This window comes from Anneissia japonica, unplaced genomic scaffold, assembly GCF_011630105.1.
Source record: "Anneissia japonica isolate Jap-2015-1 unplaced genomic scaffold, ASM1163010v1 scaffold287754_len4335492_cov202, whole genome shotgun sequence".
Taxonomy (NCBI): domain Eukaryota; kingdom Metazoa; phylum Echinodermata; class Crinoidea; order Comatulida; family Comatulidae; genus Anneissia; species Anneissia japonica.
The window spans coordinates 2,794,565-2,813,321 of NW_022705543.1; the positions used below are offsets into that span (position 1 = coordinate 2,794,565).

Below are 18,757 nucleotides of genomic sequence, written 5' to 3' on the forward strand. Positions count from 1 at the left end.
GGATAGCGTTCTCCGCGATTTACGCGTAACAAAGAGAAGCGTCGGTCAAGGTTCAAAAGTCCAATTTAGCAAGAGGGCGCCATTCATGCGTTATTTGGTTATTACCAAAGAGAAAAAGTAATCAGTTTTGGAAGAGGGCGTCCTATCTGTTGCCATGGATCTGAGATGGTTCTTGTTTCACAGGATTGATACCCTAAACGTAAAGTCGCGCGGTGTACAGTATGGTCAGAGCGCTCAAGGGTCAAAAGTTTCCAATTTAGCAAGAGGGCGCCATTCATGCCGTATTACAGAATTTGCACGCGTAAATCGCGGAGAACACTATCTTGTGTTATAAGATATTTGTTGTCAATTGATCAAGTCAGTGGTGCGTAGCAAACAAAAATATGATAATATAAGCCTGTCTCTTATACACATCTACATCAATGTATTTTTAAAAATTAGACAGCGACGTTCTCTCAGAAGTTGTTCTGTAGACGTTTATCTGTTGATGACCTTTTGACCTCCTGAATTCTGCAATGAGATTTTCGGGTCGATTCAGGCGAGACGGCCCGAGTGGAGTTTCATGTAAATGTTTCGTACGGAAAAAAAAATTATTATTATTATTATTATTATTATTATTATTATTATTATTATTATTATTATTATTATTATTATTGTTATTGTTATTATTATTATTGTTATTGTTATTATTATTATTATTATTATTATTATTATTATTATTATTATTATTATTATTATTATTATTATTAATAGAAATAACCTAATTTTATTTGTTCCTAAATAGGTACATTTTCGACGACAGCGACGTTCTCTCAGAAGTTGTTCTGTAGACGACGTTTATCTGTTGATGACCTTTTGACCTCCTGAATTCTGCAATGAGATTTTCGGCTCGATTCAACCAAGACGGCCCGAGTGGAGTTTCATGTAAATGTTTCGTACATTTATTTAAAAAAATTATTATTATTATTATTATTATTATTATTATTATTATTATTATTATTATTATTATTATTATTATTATTATTATTATTATACTTATAATGGTCACATTATTAAGAAGACACAACAATAATTGTTACTTAACCAATATCCATTATTATTTATTATTGTTATTATTATTATTATTATTACCTGTACCTTAAGGGGAACTTAGACAATGGAGGAATTAGGCTCTATCTTAAATGTAGTGGATTCCACTACTAACTTTTTAAATCTCTCCCACTCATATCTCGGCGATGTTGTTACCTACTACCGTATGTATATTGTATTGTGTATTTTCTATGAGGTGGAAAATAAAGATTCTTATTCTGATTCTGAATTGTTTTTTTGGGAAGTCTTAGATTGCAATGCACCATAACATGGGGTTTTTTTTCCCCTTTTTTGTCAAGGTTTTTCTGTCTCTTTGGAGATAAGTAAATATTTTCTTTTTACATAGCAACACCATGAATATATTTCAGATTTGCTTCACTGCAATCAATGAAGGGATCATTTTGTTTGCTCTTAGCATTCCACAACAAATCCTCGTATTCTTTGTATTCATTCAATGTCAATTATTTTTATTCTGGTAATTAGGCTCCATGCCATGGTATGATGCACTAGAAACATGTTTTATTGAAAACCTACTGTATTTCTAAAGCAATTAAAAGATTATATCGGCACGACATTTTTCCTTCAAAAAATTCCCCCATATCAGATCTAGTGGATTTTCCGCTGCTAGATCCCGGTGGCGGCTTTCTGACCAAACCTTAAACGGTCAGTGTGATAATCAGGGCGAGCTCTGGATCCGCGCCTGACAGACGCTGATCCAGACCTCCGCACCGTTGGTAAGGGCGAATGTCAGATTGACTGAATATATACAATAAAGTTGAAAAGAAAATAAACTATTGTCATGCTTTTTTTTAAAATAATCATTGTTCAGTTCCTCTGCATTTACAATACAATTTATCGCACTTGTTCACCTCATTTATAAAAAAGATTGCATGTAAAGAAGCATTACAATGAAGATGGCAGATATACTGCTTAAATATATGTGTTTTTAAAAAGATTTTTTTCAAATAATAACTCTACCACCAATGGTCTAAGAGAACAAGGCACTATAAAATGGTTTTGTTTGACGTTGTTCAGGTTTTTCTGTGTCATTATAAATACTTTCTTTTTTATTACCTAGCAACACCATAAATATATTTCAGATTTGCTTCACCGCAATCAATTATTCCACAACAAATCTTCGTATTCTTTGAATAAATACAATGTCGCTTTTCTTCAGTCATGTGTTTACGTAGGCTTCATGCCACCGTATGATGGCGTAGCCAATAATTCTAGGCCTACGGGAATTTCCTTTTTTTTTTGTTATTCACCCACCATGAACAATTATTCATATTTAAGAACGCAATATAGGAATCATACCTCACGCTCACCATACACATTCGATTATTCACTTGTCACTGATGTACATCAACAATTCTCGTAGAAATGTTTTTCTGAAATTATATCATCTGATGCAATAGCCTACACAGCAATGGCGATCAGTAAACACCATTTAGTGTACATTATGATTGTCGGTATTTGCTGTTCAAACTTGACATTAGCGGAAACATTTATCAACGGGGAAATATCTGAAGATACCAATTGGTTGTCGGCTAACAGTCCAGTTTATGTGACCGATGATATAACCGTTGGGACCAATGTAACAGTGACCATCCAGGCAGGAGTGCAGATGCTGTTTGCCGAAGGTGTTGGTATATACGTCAAGGGAACGTTGATCACAAATGGAACTGAGGACGAACACGTTGTAATGACTAGCTTTGGCAATCCAACATTTTCTAGAGAAGATTGGCACCATAAGTGGTCACACGTGCGACTGGTCAGTGGGAGTAACCACCTTGAAGGACGGGTTCTGGTGTATATGAATGGCAGATGGGGAAAAGTGTGTGTATCGTCACAAAATTATGTAAACGTTGCTTTGGTTGTGTGTCGTCAGTTAGGATACGAAGGCGGATTTTATAGATGGTTTGGAAGTGGAGAAGAACCAATTCACTTTAATATTATACATTGTGAATTATCAGAAAAAAACATTTTTGATTGTTTCAACAGAAGGTACACGTATAACGATGACTGCTGTAAGTATTCTTTACTTAAATACACATTGGTAAAATGTAACAGCTAAACATTTTAATAACAATTAAAATTTACATAATTATATTCTATTTTCTTTCTCATTTTTTATTATTATTATTATACCTAGCTTAATTTTTTTTTTTTTTTTTTTTTTACTATCCGAGCTTTTAATGTATTGGGGAATTGTATTGTGTATTTTATCGTGTTTTACATTGAAGGATGATTAAACTATATACTTTATGTTGCTGTGTTTATTATTCGGCTTGGGTAATTTTGATCATGTGAATTTCAGACATGTTTTTTTTTAATTCTTCATGCCAAACCGAAAACTATTGGAGGTTATATCTCCACCAACCACTTCGCCTTCTACGCCTGTACCATAGGCATAACTTACCTTAAATTTCTTCACTTTATATTACTTTGCCTTGCTTTATTGTATATAAGATGAACCATTTTATTTGCACTAGTAGCCCAATACTACTAAAAAATCATATATTCTATTAAAATATAATAAGTGCTCTGTGAAAATGCAATCATAATAGTTAATATCACTTGATTTATATTTATTGATATTAGATGGAAACGTTTTCGGAATCGTTTGTCGTCAACCAATTACGCCTATTCAAAATGTTACGTTACCAATCAACCCTTTTTGGACTGGTCTAAAGTGGTTAAATGACGGAATTCATGAAACCCATAGCGTTTTGAAATACACGGATATTTCACTGGCTGGAGTCGACGCAAATGGAGAGGCTGGCAATCCTGCAATTTATGCAAATTTAACCGGTGAATTACCAAGTTTGTCAAATGTCAATATCCTTGATTGTGCTGGGTCAGGCATAAGATTCTCAAGTATAGCTTCTAATATTAATATCAAAGATGTTGTTGTCAGAAGTAATCTTGGTTATGGAATAGAGATGTCAACTTTAGGACTAATTTCAATAATTAATTCTGAGTTCAATGAAAATACGTTTGATGGTATTGCGATATTTAATGTAGATTATAGCAGTCTGAGGTTGGAAGACCTATGTAATGATGAAAGTGACGACCTATTTATCGACGCGTTCGAACATAGATATATGTTTAAATCATCAGCAAATTACTACAACCAGCCTTGTCAACGTGTAAGTATTTTTCATTTTCTTTGTTATTGAAATAATGAAACTAAACAATATAGCTTTTAATGCAAAAAAAACGCTATAAACATTTGTTGTTTAGAGCTCTAGAAAAAAATATGTATGGCCAAGTTGTTATCATTGTAGCCACGGGATTTGCTAACACTGGTTTAGACGTGTATTATTTTATCATAGGTTGTACAAATATTGTATGTTTTTGATATTTAATCAAAGTATAATTATAATAACAATAATAATAAAAAATCGTTATTATTATTATATCATTATTATTATTATTATTATTATTATTATTATTATTATTATTATTATAGTTGGGCTTACGGTATTTTTATTTTTTCATTATTATGGTACAGAAGGAAAAAATGTTTCATGTTAGTAATATCTCTGTTAATCTGTTGTTAATTTTTTAAATAAAAAAATGAAATGGTTAAGATTATCTCCATTAATAATAGAAAGTGCTTTTAGTGCCTTTACTCAACCTACAACAAAACAAACTTCCGTATGTCCTGCCAAACATTCAGTGTCATTTCAGAGTACAATGATCTCGTAATAAAAATTTCATATTATGGTACTCAATAATTTTTTTTTTATTTTCACATTTCATGATGATGTTGCATTTACAGAATATCAAAAATTAAAAGTAAATATAAATTTTGATATCAAGGACAAGAAAAACTCTTACTGTACAACCATTTCTTTTTTAATTTAAATAATTATTTAAAATTAAATATAAAAACAGAAACATAAAAAATATGTTTTTGATTTTATGATTTATGTTAATTAATATATATATATATATATATTAAATTTTATTTGTAAAAGTATATTTAGATTGAATTAATTAGTTGTTTAGCGCTTCGTTAAATGTTTGACGTAACATTTTGTTATTTAATAATGTGCACATGTGGTTCAATGCACCTGAGTACACTAAAATGAAAAAGATACTAGCAAAATACATTAATGAGAATTTTTTTTTTATCTTAATAGTGACTGAGCATTAAAGCTAGATAAAGAAAGTATAAGCAAACAATTAAATTTATCATAAAGTTATTCTTCTCCTTCTTCTCCTTTTCCTCCTTTATCTTCCTATTCTTATTCCTCTTCTTCTTTTTTTTCTTCTTTTCTTCTGCTTCTTATTCTTCTTCTTTTCTTCTTCTGGTTTAACACGGGGTTTCCCAAACTTATTTGACGAACAATATAAGCTGCTAAAATTATAGTAACAGTCTATAACATCACTTATCAGCAGTGGCGTCGAGAGCTAGTAAGGGTCCCGGGGCAACACCTCACATGCCCCCCCCCTTCACTTGGGACCCCCACTCGGCCGCTCCCCAAATTAAGTCTCCTCTTAAGACCCTATTTGTCCAAACCCACATACATGAATATGATTCCATGTGAACAAAAGTTTTCATCCTGGCTTGGGCTCGGGCCCTATGGAGATTTTGTTCTTACCCCCAAAATTGTTCATCTTGCTCCGGGCCCCCCAGTAGACCCGGGCCGCGGGGCAGCGACCCCCCCCTGCCCTCTCGACGCCCCTCTCGACGCCACTGCTTATCAGTTTACAAGTAGATGTTATTTATTAACAATCTTACTTCTTTTTTCATATAACTCAGACAGCCCCTATGGTGGACGACGAGAGTTGCTGGTACCGGGTTACCGGGTAACACAGACACTAAAGGACCCTTAGGGACGAAGAAAGTCATTGACCGAGTTCCTAGTCCACATATCAAGCGCCTTGAGCATCTTAAATTAGATGGATATGTGCGCTATATAAAACTACACTATTATTATTATTATTATTATTATTATTATTATTATTATTATTATTATTATTATTATCATTATTATCATTATTATCATTATTATCATTATTATTATTATTATTATTATTATTATTATTATTATTATTATTATTATAAAAATAACATAATTTTATTTGTTCCTAAATAGGTACATTTTCGCGACTCACTGAAAATTATTCGTGGCCTGATTTTCGATTGTGACCCACAGTTTAGGAAGCCCTCAAATGTGAATTGGCATCAAATCGGTGTACGTTTATTTATATTATACCACCGATACCATTCACAAAGATAAGGATGCATGTCATACTAATTAAACGACTTGACCAAAAACTTCCTAGGTAGGCGAAATTAGTTTGTCGGAGGAATTACATTTTATTGTTGAATTTGTTCAGAGAAGATGTATTTGGATTTAGCTAGATAAAGAAAGTATAAGCAAACATAATTAAATTTGTCATTAAGTTATTCTTCTCCTTCTACTTTTCCTCCTTTACCTTCCTATTCTTATTCCTCTTCTTCTTCTTTTTCTTCTTTTTTTTCTGCTTTTTATTCTTCTTTTTCTTTTTCTGGTTTAACACGGGGTTTCCCAATTTTATTTGACGAACAATATAAACTTCTAAAAATATAGTACATCACAAGCATATTTCAATTAAAATTGACACTGTCGATGAAACCATAGAGATATTATAGTAAAGTTTAGAGATATTATAGTAAAGTTTAGAGATATTATAGTAAAAGTTTACTATCGCTATGATTAAACCTTTGTCATCAAGCTGTCCGTTGACGAAACATTCTGTAAGATAGCTTCAGAGAGGTTGTCTGACAGGGTTCAAACATAATTTACAAGAGACACAATAGATCATAATATAAATAATTATCAAAACATTTTCCGATATATTTCTGAGAAGACTTTTCGTTGGAAATAAGATTGGCATGCATACAATTAAATGGCAAAATTTCCTATAAAAAGGTGTGTCCATGTTTTATGGCTTCAAATACAAAACATTAAAAGAAATATCCTGATTGTATTTATAATTTAACCACAAAAGTTCCGCTTGTCACCGCCTCAATTTCTAGGCTAACAAAATATAAATAATCATCGTTGCATTAACATCACTTCACTTCTGTTTATCACAGTTTTGTGTTTGTAGCTCAAAACACGCACTATTCAATTTTATCACCCATTCATACATGTACTAAATGTATCAATTAACCATGCATGCTTTATCATTACTATATTTTTCACCATGGGATTTCATAATGATTAACGTACATACAAGTAATAGTAGTTAAACATTAACAGTAGAACTTTATCAGCTAGGGCGGATGCAGGATTTGACGGTAGGAGGTACGTGAGAGTTCACACGACCTTAGGCAAACCATGGATTGGGCTGAGGTATGAATATTTTGAAAATATGGGCTTAGGTGCCCGGAAATTGTACTCTCATACCTGAAGAATTGTACAGGTACTACTATGTTCATACATAGAGATATCATAGAATACCTCGCAGCTTCATATCAACAATACATTAGAAAAATGTTTCTTAATACAATTTAGGGGGAGGGGTGCGATCGCACCGTTGCACCCTCTGCATCCGCCCTAGATCGGTACGGTGAATGTTATTTCGGTCAATAGTCTGTAGGCCAAATATCTGTCGGTAAAACGTCTGGCAATGAACAAGGTGTGTGCATTGGCTGTTCATTTAAATGCCGTTCATCTAAATTTCTAGAAAATTAATATCTTGGCAGATTTACTAATAGATTTTCAATATACTAAAATTAATTAGAGTATTCTTGTAGCGATCGATTAAATTTACTTTAAATTTTCACATATTTTCAGACGTTTTACACCAAGGAAGGGTACATACTGAAGGTGAGATTTGTGCAACATGATGGTTGGCCTATTCGAATAAACCTTTATGATGGAAACGACACTTCAACCTTTATACAATCCGTTACAAGTTTACAAGTCCAAGATTTAAAATCCATGTCAAATATAATAACAATTCGACACGAATGTTCCTACTACAATTATAACTCCAACTGTCGTAGAAATTCAAAATTGATCATTTGGAGTGAACGTAAGTATTGTACTGTAGTTTCTGTTTTATTTTAAGTGATACTGTAAGTAATAAGCACCGTTAAAATTCATAGGCCTATGCCTCTTTAAGTATGTTTTAATATCGTTCGAGCTAAGAAATGCAATGGCTTATATTTACTGTAAACAGTCGAATCGAAATAGTTTTAATAGGCTCCAACAATAAAAAAAAAAAGTCTGATGTCTACGAGAACGAGAAACATCTTTTCGAACATTTAATTTCCTGAAATAGGATGAAATAAATATAAATATTTATATGTATCAATATAGGTCTATGGTCATTTTTTGGCTATTTTGTAATGTTCATCGTATAATCCTACTAACTTGTCAAAAGGCATTTTATGAAAACATAACCATCGATAGTACCAGTGACAATGTTAGCCTTGTTGCTTTTTTAATTGTTAAAAATAATACCTACACTTACTGTGTCTTTATAATATGTTATTCTTACTATTATTTTTATGCTTTTAGCAGCTCAACAAAAACTGTTGTAATACAATTTATTTTTTTATATTGAATAATAAGTATATTTCTTCGAGCTTAACGAAATGCTTTATATCCTAGTATATTTGGCTCTTTATCCTTTCTATTCAAATCTAGCAATGATTACATCGAATGCATCGAATGAAATCAGTTATACGACTTTAGCTGATAACAAAGGGAACGGGTTGACCATTCATACGTATATGTCGGAGCTGAACATTAATGACTTGACAGCGATATACAACCGTGGAAATGGACTGCAAACGCATGACAGAATACACGATCTCGTTGTGGAATTAAGTAACTTCTCTGGAAATTCATTTAATGGAATTGACATGTACAACATCGTAAACATGTTTATCAACGCATCATCTGCTAATGGAAATGAAATGAATGGCATGATTTCCGGAAAATATACTTATCTTACACTTCAGAACAGTGTGTTTGATAGTAACTTAGAAAATGGCTTCTTCATAAATGAGGAACGATATAATGATTACAGTTACAGTTACAATCTGCATCTTGACAGTAATTCATTCTCGTATAACAAAGGAAGTGGCATTTTCAGGAAAGAATACCGTCAACATGTAAATGTATACATCCATGGAAATTCCATTAGATACAACCAGAATGGTGCAATAGATTTTGGGACAATACGATCACGTGGTATCAAAGTAGTTGAAAATGACATATCTTTAAATGTGGCCTATTACCTGATACATATAGATGTTACATATTCATACGTAGGAGAAGCAATTAAAATTGTGTCAAATGTGTTCCTCAAAAACTCATGTGAACGGCTTTTATATCTTGGCACATCATCTTCTTCCCAAAAAATTATTATCGAGGAAAATGTGATGAAGAACAATCAACCGAGATTGAGATTTCCAAATTCATTCTGGCCTTCATCTGTCATATTTTTACTCTCTTCTAGCGTATCTATGATAAGCAACATATTTGATAATTCTAATTTCATGTACGAGGTCGCTGTTCCAGGCCGAGACAAATTGTCATCGGTATCAATAAACGCGAGCCTCTCGTGGTGGGGCTCTACAAATTGCTCATTCATCAACACACGCATTCTGGATGGAAAAAGGAGAGCTTCGTATCCGGTAGTGCACATCTCACCGTATCGTGTTGGATATAATCTTTCAGATCTAGATTACCAATCATGTGTACAATTGGGGTTCCGAAATGATCCAGGATCAACGATAGGTGGTAGCATAACAGGTAATGTCACACTAAGCTCTGTCGATAATCCTTACAGAGTTGTTCATGACATTGTTATACAACCTCAAGCTATCTTGGTAGTTGAGGCAGGTGTCAAGTTGTTGTTTGACTTCTATACTGGAATACTGGTTCACGGGACACTTGTTGCCCAAGGAAACACCACGGATGTGATAAGGATGGAACCATTCGACAGGTTTAATGAAACCATTGAATTGATTCGATTATCTGGAGGAAGGTATCCCTGGGAAGGTTTTCTAGAGGTCTCCAGAGATGGTCAATGGGGCTCTGTCTGTTACTTCAGCTACAATTGGCGTATTCCATGGAATGCTATTGCTGCACGTATAGCTTGTCGGCAACTAGGATATATAGACTACATAAGTTATACGTACCGTACATCTACTCTTTTGAACATTCTAAACGCGTTCAAATGTGATGAACGCATTCACACAAATATAGTTTATTGCGGTTTTAAGAATCCACTGTATCGATGTTCCTCTGGCCATACAGTGTATTTAACATGCAATCCCGGAAGATGGCAAGGTATCCGATTCGCCGTTTCTCCAGAACGAAGTTCAATGAGTCACACACACATAAGCTTAACTGGAGGATATCTAGAAGACATGAATGTATACGCCGATGCTGCTATTCAAGTAGACCTCCATCACCATTATTTCTCAAATGTTCATCTACATAATGCACATCAAGGATTCATTTTCTATATCGATAACCCAATTTTTAATGTTCATTCAGTAATGAATACACACATTAACTCCTTGGGAACTGGCGTTTCCATTTATTCTCCATCGTATTACCACTATCAGGGGATCATTGAATGTGCAACTGGAATTTACATATCGACCATGTCCTCGACACACTTAGACGATATTCGGAATTATATTCACAAAAGCTGGGTATTAGATTTCTTTGAATCCGACCAATCAATTTTCTTCTCTGACTTATTCCTTCTCAACATTTTACCGCCAGAAGAAACCTATAATACACATACACGAAATTTCACCGTACAGCCTGGTAACATTATCGCAATCTATATATATCAACAATACTTATATTCCTACGAGTCGTTGGTTTTAACTGATCCATCAAATGGAGAAACCTTACTGTTACTTGATTCCACAATATCAGGGACATTTCCGGATTATCAGCTGGTTCAAACGTCATCAAACTTTCTGACAGTTACCTACAAATATACTTATCGGTATAGTACTAATTACGCTAGGATAAAAGCTGACATTTTGCTCATGCCTTTAAACGGTGAGTTACTTTATTTCTTCATATACTTTATTTGTTATATGTACTAGTATAATAGTAATATATTATTATATATTATTGGACTATATATATATATATATGTATATATATATACACTCCGAGTGCCTATAAGCATTTTTACAATGAAAATGGCAGTTGAACTGCTGAGACATGTTTGTACCATGAATTTTTATAATAAAACAGTAGGCTCAACCTAAATAGTATCTTTGAATGCTGTTGTGATTTTATTGATATTGACTGCATGTCTACTGTTACACCTGTCTCTTATACACATCTAGATGTGTATAAGAGACAGCCTTTATACCTTATATTAGAATCATCTGCAGGTGCAGAACAAAGCAACGGCAACGCAAATACCATTATATTGGATTCAATCAATTATATCCCTCAATCTATAAGACCAACAGGGCTGAGAATGCAATCAGGGACAACAAAATCGGAATTGAGGGTCATAAACTCAAATTTTCAAGGCAGTGAACGTAGCGGTACTCTTGTAAGTTTGTATAATGGAAGACGTGTTCTCTTTGAGCGATGCAACATGTCATCTGCTCAGTACGCTGTTAGAATTCGTGGTGAATTTGAGACCATTTCTTTTCGTGGCTGTATTTTGAAATACATTTCTAATGGCATTTATGATTATAACTCGTTTACCTCTGCGACACTAAATATTGAGGATTGCACATTCAATTCGATTTCGACCCCTATATACAAATACGTACGTTCAATAGATCAAAGCACACGTGTATATAGATCGTCATTCAAAGATTCATATTATGGAGTTCGATTCTACCAAAGTGTGCATAACATCTTACTTGATGGCTGCAATTTCCAATCAGTGTCATATGGTGTGCACATTTACACGCGTTATTATCATTCATATAATAATAACGCTTCAGTATACTTACATGATATCGGTTTTCAATCCGTGAGAGATCCTGTGTATGTAGAAATGTATGTCACAGACAATTCACCCTCAACTAAAGAATGGATTGACTTACGTGTGAGTGATTGTGTAGTTGAAGGTAGTGATGTCTTTCTGGAAACGTATATTTTTACAGAAACAGTGAATATTAAAGTTAGTGTGATGAACAATAGAGTAATCTACAGTAAAAAAGCTATTTTGATGACAGTTAACAGGAATGTAATCGGCAATTTAGAATACATGGTTAACATTGTAAACAATACTATAAGTAACAACACCGGCTATGGTGCTATTATTGATATTGGTAGGCCTAGAGAATACCCAGTTTTAATGACAGACTTAGTCCAAGTTGACTTCAGGAATAATGTTATCCGGCACAATGTTATAACAAGCAAGCATTTCTTGGATAAGTTTTCATGCGGGTTAATATTGGGTGTTCGCACAGCAACCTTGTCTGGAAATGTGTTTGATAACATTGAAATCGACATGGAGATCTGTAGTGCGCATGTATTTAATGACCCGGACCATTTCATCGACGCAAGATCCAACCGGTGGGGAACAACTGAACACACTGTAATTCGCCAAAAAATTTTCGACAATGAAGATTGGCACAACCTTGCATACATAATGACTAAATCAAACGATCAGAATACAATTTCCGACAAATGTAGTTCCTCGAACATCGGTGGACGAATTAATGCTACGTGTCACCTTGAAGTTGCTAATAGCCCGTATGTAGTAGAATCTGACATCACCATCCTACCAAATGCAGAATTGATAATAGACCCTGGTGTAACTTTACTTTTGAATGAGGATAATGGAATTACTATTCTTGGAAAACTAACTGCAATAGGAACCATTAGCAGCAGAATAACATTGCTTAACAATAACAATTTAATAAACGCAAAAGATAAAGACAAGATACGTTTGATACAAGGTAACAGTCGTGTGCAAGGTCTGCTCCAAGTCTTTACAGACGGTGAATGGAAATCGGTCAAAACATATTATTTCGGACATGACGAAGGCGCGGTTGCATGCCGTCAACTTGGCTATTCGTATGAACGGTATACATCGTCAACTACTGATAGAAACTTTAAGTCATACTTGTCTCGACGATGGTATTGCAGAGGACACGAATTTCGTTTACTTGACTGTCAAAATTACAACGATTATAATTATTACTGGTACAGCGATGTATGGCTGGTTTGTAAAAGTTCGAACTGGGGAAATATTCAAGTGTATACCGATTCAGATTCAGAAATATCTGCAATACAATACGTTGATGTATTGAATGCTGGGAAACTGCATGGTCTTGATGGTGTTCCTGCAATATATGCGTTCGGACCGCAGATTCCACTAATTGAAAATATCTATACTGAGAACTGCATTGGACATGCAATTTTAATCGATAGTACAACAGCGCTTACTATAACGAGAATTACTTTGATACAGTGTGGGTTAGGTATATCATCCAGAATATATTCTGCGACTAATGTTCATGAATGTTATTTTGACGACATATACACAACTGGTTTGAGTTTAACTACGAGAATAGCGAGTTTCTTTCCATCGCAATCATTATTTTATACGCAAGGATGTGGGACGCATCGATTTGTGAATCCAGGTGACCAATTTGTACTTCGTGATAATGCATGTGGAGAAATAAACTGTATTAACGTGTTTCAATGCAGGCAAAATTGCACAATATTTGTGACATTTACGCATTATTACAGTTACAATAGGTATAGCAGGACGGCTTACGTTTATGATGGAAACTCGACCGATTCTACTCGTATTGGGGAAATAAACTATTATAGAGCTGAGACGTTGACGTTTATGGCTACATCAAATGCAGTAACCCTAGAACTAAATTATTTCACCACGTCCTATGGCAATTGTCGGTTTGATTACGAACCAGTGGAGATACACCTGTCGGTGTACGACAAAGGTAAGTTACCGTACTAGGTTGGTTTTTGTAGAGGCAAATGTTGCAGTGGTTAAGCTTTGGTCTTTATATTCTCGAATCCTGAGTTCAATTTTTACGCTGTTAATTTGCATATGGAAATTTAATTCTTTTATATTGTTTAAATTATTACTTTTTAATTGTTCTCAGCTCTTGAGCGTATTTTAAGTTTGCTCTGGAGAGCGAGGCAAGCTGTATAGTCTGAATGACTGTTGCTGAAAAATAAGATACATTTCCAATATTTATTATTATTTCCTCCGCAAAGACGTTATACTTTCATTCGAGTGTTTTTGTGTGTTTCTGTTTGTGTGTGCAGGGAACAGTAAAATTAAAAATAATGAATGAAAATAATTTCACTGTTCCCTGGTGTGTGTTAACAGTTTGTTAACAGCCTCATGTCTACGGGTTTATGTCTACGTGCGTCGGGCTTTTTACACATCATTTCCGTCATTGAATGAAAAGTCCTCTTTTTCTTTTGGTAACGATCCGGAGTATTGTGTGAATGTGGGGACCATTTAAAGAAAACCATTGGACAATAGATATCTCAAAAACTGATCTACTAATCTGTAAGAATTTATTTTGGAAGTGTTAACAAATTCAAATTTGAATTTAACTTTAAAACTGAGAAAGGTAGAGAAAAAAAGGAATAGGCCTAGTAAAAGAATGAAAGACAGAAGTTGTAGAATAAATTTGGTAGAAAATATTGAATAAAAAGGCAAATACAGTAAATAAACTCAGCCTAACTGGAAGGAAAAGGAAGAGAAAGAACTGGAGATATCCATGGAATGGACGACCCCACGTTTCTTTTTAAATGGTTTAATTAGAAGAAATATATAAAATATTTAATGGCCATTTTTTCTTAATTAAAATGTAATCCACAATGTAATATAATGCAGTATATTACATTATATTACATTGTGTAATATAATGCAGTATGAAGTAATAAGATGTATTATGCCATCCGGATGGAATTCATTTGGCCATGGCATATAGAAAACAATATACAATGAATAATATATATATATATAATATAAATAAATAAAAAGCGAGGTTCAACAGTAGCTTTGATTAGACATTTTATTACTACTTAGTTTCGTACCACACAAATGGTGTGACACTCTTCAGATAAAATTACCTAATGACTAAAAGACATAGAAATACAATTATTGGGATAAGCTGAGCATGCGCAGAAAGCCAGAGCGGTAATACAAAGGGTTCAATTAGTTCGGTCAGATAAAGGATTGATAAACAATGAAAGGGATTAAAGTGATAAACATAAGTTAAGTAGCAACATAACATGGGAAAGATGTTTGCATGCTAGGAGGGGTTAAAATAAAATTAATTTACAAAATTTCTTAGAAGAAAAATGTTGGCATGCAAACAGGCCAACAAATTTCTTAGAAGAAATTTTGTAACTTAATTTTATTAAGTTACACATACAATCAATTGTATTTCTATGTCTTATTCATTAGGCAATTTTATCTGAAGAGTATCACACCATGTGTGTGGTACGAAACTAAGTAGTAATAAAATGTCTAATCAAAGCTACTGTTGAACCTCGCTTTCATGCTGATGATATCATGCAATGATGCAGATGATAATGACATGTTTTATTAGGGATCATTATTGATATTCCATTTTTATAAGCGAATACCTGTCTCTTATACACATCTAGATGTGTATAAGAGACAGTAATGTGTGTGTGTATGTATGTATATAGTTGATGACTATCCGGAGTAGGGTGTGGATATGAAGACTATTAAAGGGAAACGTCCAAGACCAGATATCACAAAAAAAATATTAACTGATCTGATTTTGAAACAGTTAACTAAGTTACAAGAAAGACATTATTAGATTTTTGTTACAATCGAGATTAGGATGTGGATTTGGAGTCATTTAAATTGCTAAAGTCCCAGATCGCTTTTTTAGAATGGTTTGTCATGGTCCAATGACGTAATTTTGGAGATTGGCCATTTAAATGAACTTTTCACACCTAGATATCTTTAAAAAACGATAAATGCATCTGAAAACCTTTTCGAAATGGATCGTCATGGCAAATGAAAAAGGTATACAATCTTGGAGACGTTCCGAGTAGAATGTGCATGCGGAAACCCTTGAAACGAAATGCCCCATACCTAAATGATATATTAAAAAACTGATCAATGAATCTGAATTACATTAACACACTAGAGTGTGCACTTACTTCGCTCGCTTACCTTGTAACACGTTAACGTCGCGATTTATTCCGAAAAAAGGGTACAATTGTTTATAACCACTAGGCTTATCACTGTCAGGGTACATTTGATGAAAATTATTATTTAAAAAAGCCGTGTACTACGTCAACTGAAAATCGCGGTACATGGAGTAAAGAAGGGTAAGAGCAACGCAAACTACTCATTCAGCCGTTAAAACTGCGTAAAGCTGGTTTTCCACTAGGCGAATTTATTCGCGCGAAACGTCGGCTCGCTTCTTGAGCTCTGATTGGTTGCGCATTTTTCCACTAGACCTGACTAAAGCTGGTCTAGTGGAAAACCAGCTTTAGTCACTGAGCACCTCCCTGTTGTAGCTCAATCTACGGGTCACCGTAGAAGACGCTAGTAAGGTCAGTTAGGTGAACTAATAAAAATGAAAATTATGCATAATTATTAACTTCGCGTTCGCGAAAGCAGTGATTACTGCTTGTGAAATACGCAGCGTTGAATAGCATATATGTAATACTGATTCTGAAGGATATAAATGCTCACTGCATTAAGACAATTCTATGTATGGTTTTAATGGTGATTTCTTAAAAACATTTCGTTCACTATCAGTATGAATATAAGAAGTAATATTCCATAGCAAGCAGAGAATATGATTTTACCAAAACCGACGATATTCTATACACTGACTATTATGATGTACTGTTTATTAAAGACTGTCCGCCAACAGAATCAACCTTAAATACTAAATTTAAAAATTATATAGCTCATTTAAAAAAAGAAAATGCAGATGGAAGTATAGTTTTCATTGATTACAAAAGAATCCTTAAATTTTACCCACCAATAAGTCATACAAACAAAAATACAACAAAGTATACTGTCATTAGAAAGTTTAATTGTGAAAATTGCTATTGATAACTGTGTCCGAAGTACTCGTCCTCCAAGCATTTCTAAACGTTTATATCCTTCGGATATTTATATATGTATGTTTAACCTTGGAAAAAGAATTTCACATAGGCCCCTATTTTGCGTGACAATAAAATGAAACTTGAACTTGAGTTTGTATCAATACTACTACAATTGCAACAACGCATCATGTCACATTATCTAGGCCTATATATTACACTTTTTTTTATAAGCAGTAAAATTTTGCCCAAACTCAGTATTCTTATTTTTTGGCCGATTTCAGGCTCAAAATGTTCTTATTTTGTTCTTATTTTTACATACTTTTCAAACATAGAAAATCCCCCCCGCCCCGCACAACTTTTTGGCAGAAAATATAATGACTATAGATTGTATATATTGGAAAAAATGCAAGAAAAGAAAGAGGGAAGAAGGAAGAGAGGGAGCAGAAATAGAGCGTTTATCCAGTCCCGGACAGAGCAATTTCTCGCAATTCACATTGGTGGATCTGGGTGCGCCCCCACCCCCTCAGGGGCAAGAAAACAAAAAAAGTAAAAAAATAATAAATAAACAAAAAAGAAGAATATTACACCTACCTTTTCAGGACCAGTGAGCTGAATTATTTTTGTTAAAATAAGAAAATTAGAAGTCGGGAAAGCTCATTTCCCGCCATTTTGGAATTTTCTCGGGGGAGGACCCACCGACCCCTTTTTATTTTTGGGGTTCATCGATTTATGGACCATTTTCAAGGGGAAAGCCTTGAAATTTAAAGGACTCAAAAGTCATTAAAAGACACTTCAGAAGTCGGGAAAGCTCTTTTCCCGCCATTTAAAAATCAGTATTTTCTTGGGGAGAACCCGAACCCACCTTCCTCTTTGGGTTTCATTGATTCATAGGATCGTTTTCAACATGAGAAAACCTTGAATTTTGAAGAACTTAAAAGACATTAACAGACACCTCAGAAGTAGGAAAAGTTTATTTCCCGCCATCTAAGAATATTTTTTTCCCATGGAGAATTCCCTTGACCCCCTTTCCCTTTGGGGTTTATCGATTAATGGAAAAAGAATACGTATGTAACTACTCAATTTATTTTTATGCATGTAGGCCTAGACACACGTACCAGGCCTATTTACTGAATAAGAATGAGAAAGTTTACCTCTGACCGTTTTCAAGAGGGGGTAAACCTTGAATTTTGTAGAACTTAAAAGTCATTCAAAGACACCTAGCTCAAAAGTCGGGAAAGCTCATTTCATGTCATTTTTCCGAGGGAGGGTATTCCATAGTTGCACCTACTGCAAGTAAGGTGCAGTACAGATAGATTTTGTTGGTTTTCCATTAAAAAAATAATAATAATAAAAACCTCATTTTACATTTTACCTCAGCCTGAATCTGTTCTTATTTGGTTTTATTTTTCAGCGATTTCAGCAACATTGTTCTTATAAAATGTGTTCTTATAAAAAAAAGTCATGTTGTTGTAAACAAATACTATGGTGTGAGAGTTAGGGATCTTACAACGTCCACGAGAGGTAAATCATTGAGGATAGTTTATCATTTCCCTTCAAATTACGATGGTAGGAATCGACTCGTAACAGCGCAATGTTTCGGCCTCCAAACAATAGGC

The 18,757-nt window shown here is 34.0% G+C and overlaps 1 protein-coding gene across 1 annotated transcript in view; it reads left to right on the forward strand.

The window, feature by feature from the left end:
• Positions 1–2,324: 2,324 nt before the first annotated feature.
• Positions 2,325–18,757, forward strand: part of LOC117105868 (protein bark beetle-like) — a 29,650-nt gene continuing 13,217 nt past the window's right edge. The window contains exons 1-5 of the mRNA XM_033247184.1: positions 2,325–3,119; positions 3,694–4,241; positions 7,890–8,130; positions 8,748–11,132; positions 11,465–14,020. Coding sequence (XP_033103075.1) covers positions 2,519–3,119; positions 3,694–4,241; positions 7,890–8,130; positions 8,748–11,132; positions 11,465–14,020 — 6,331 coding nt within the window. The 5' untranslated portion in view covers positions 2,325–2,518. The remainder of the gene's footprint in view (positions 3,120–3,693; positions 4,242–7,889; positions 8,131–8,747; positions 11,133–11,464; positions 14,021–18,757) is intronic.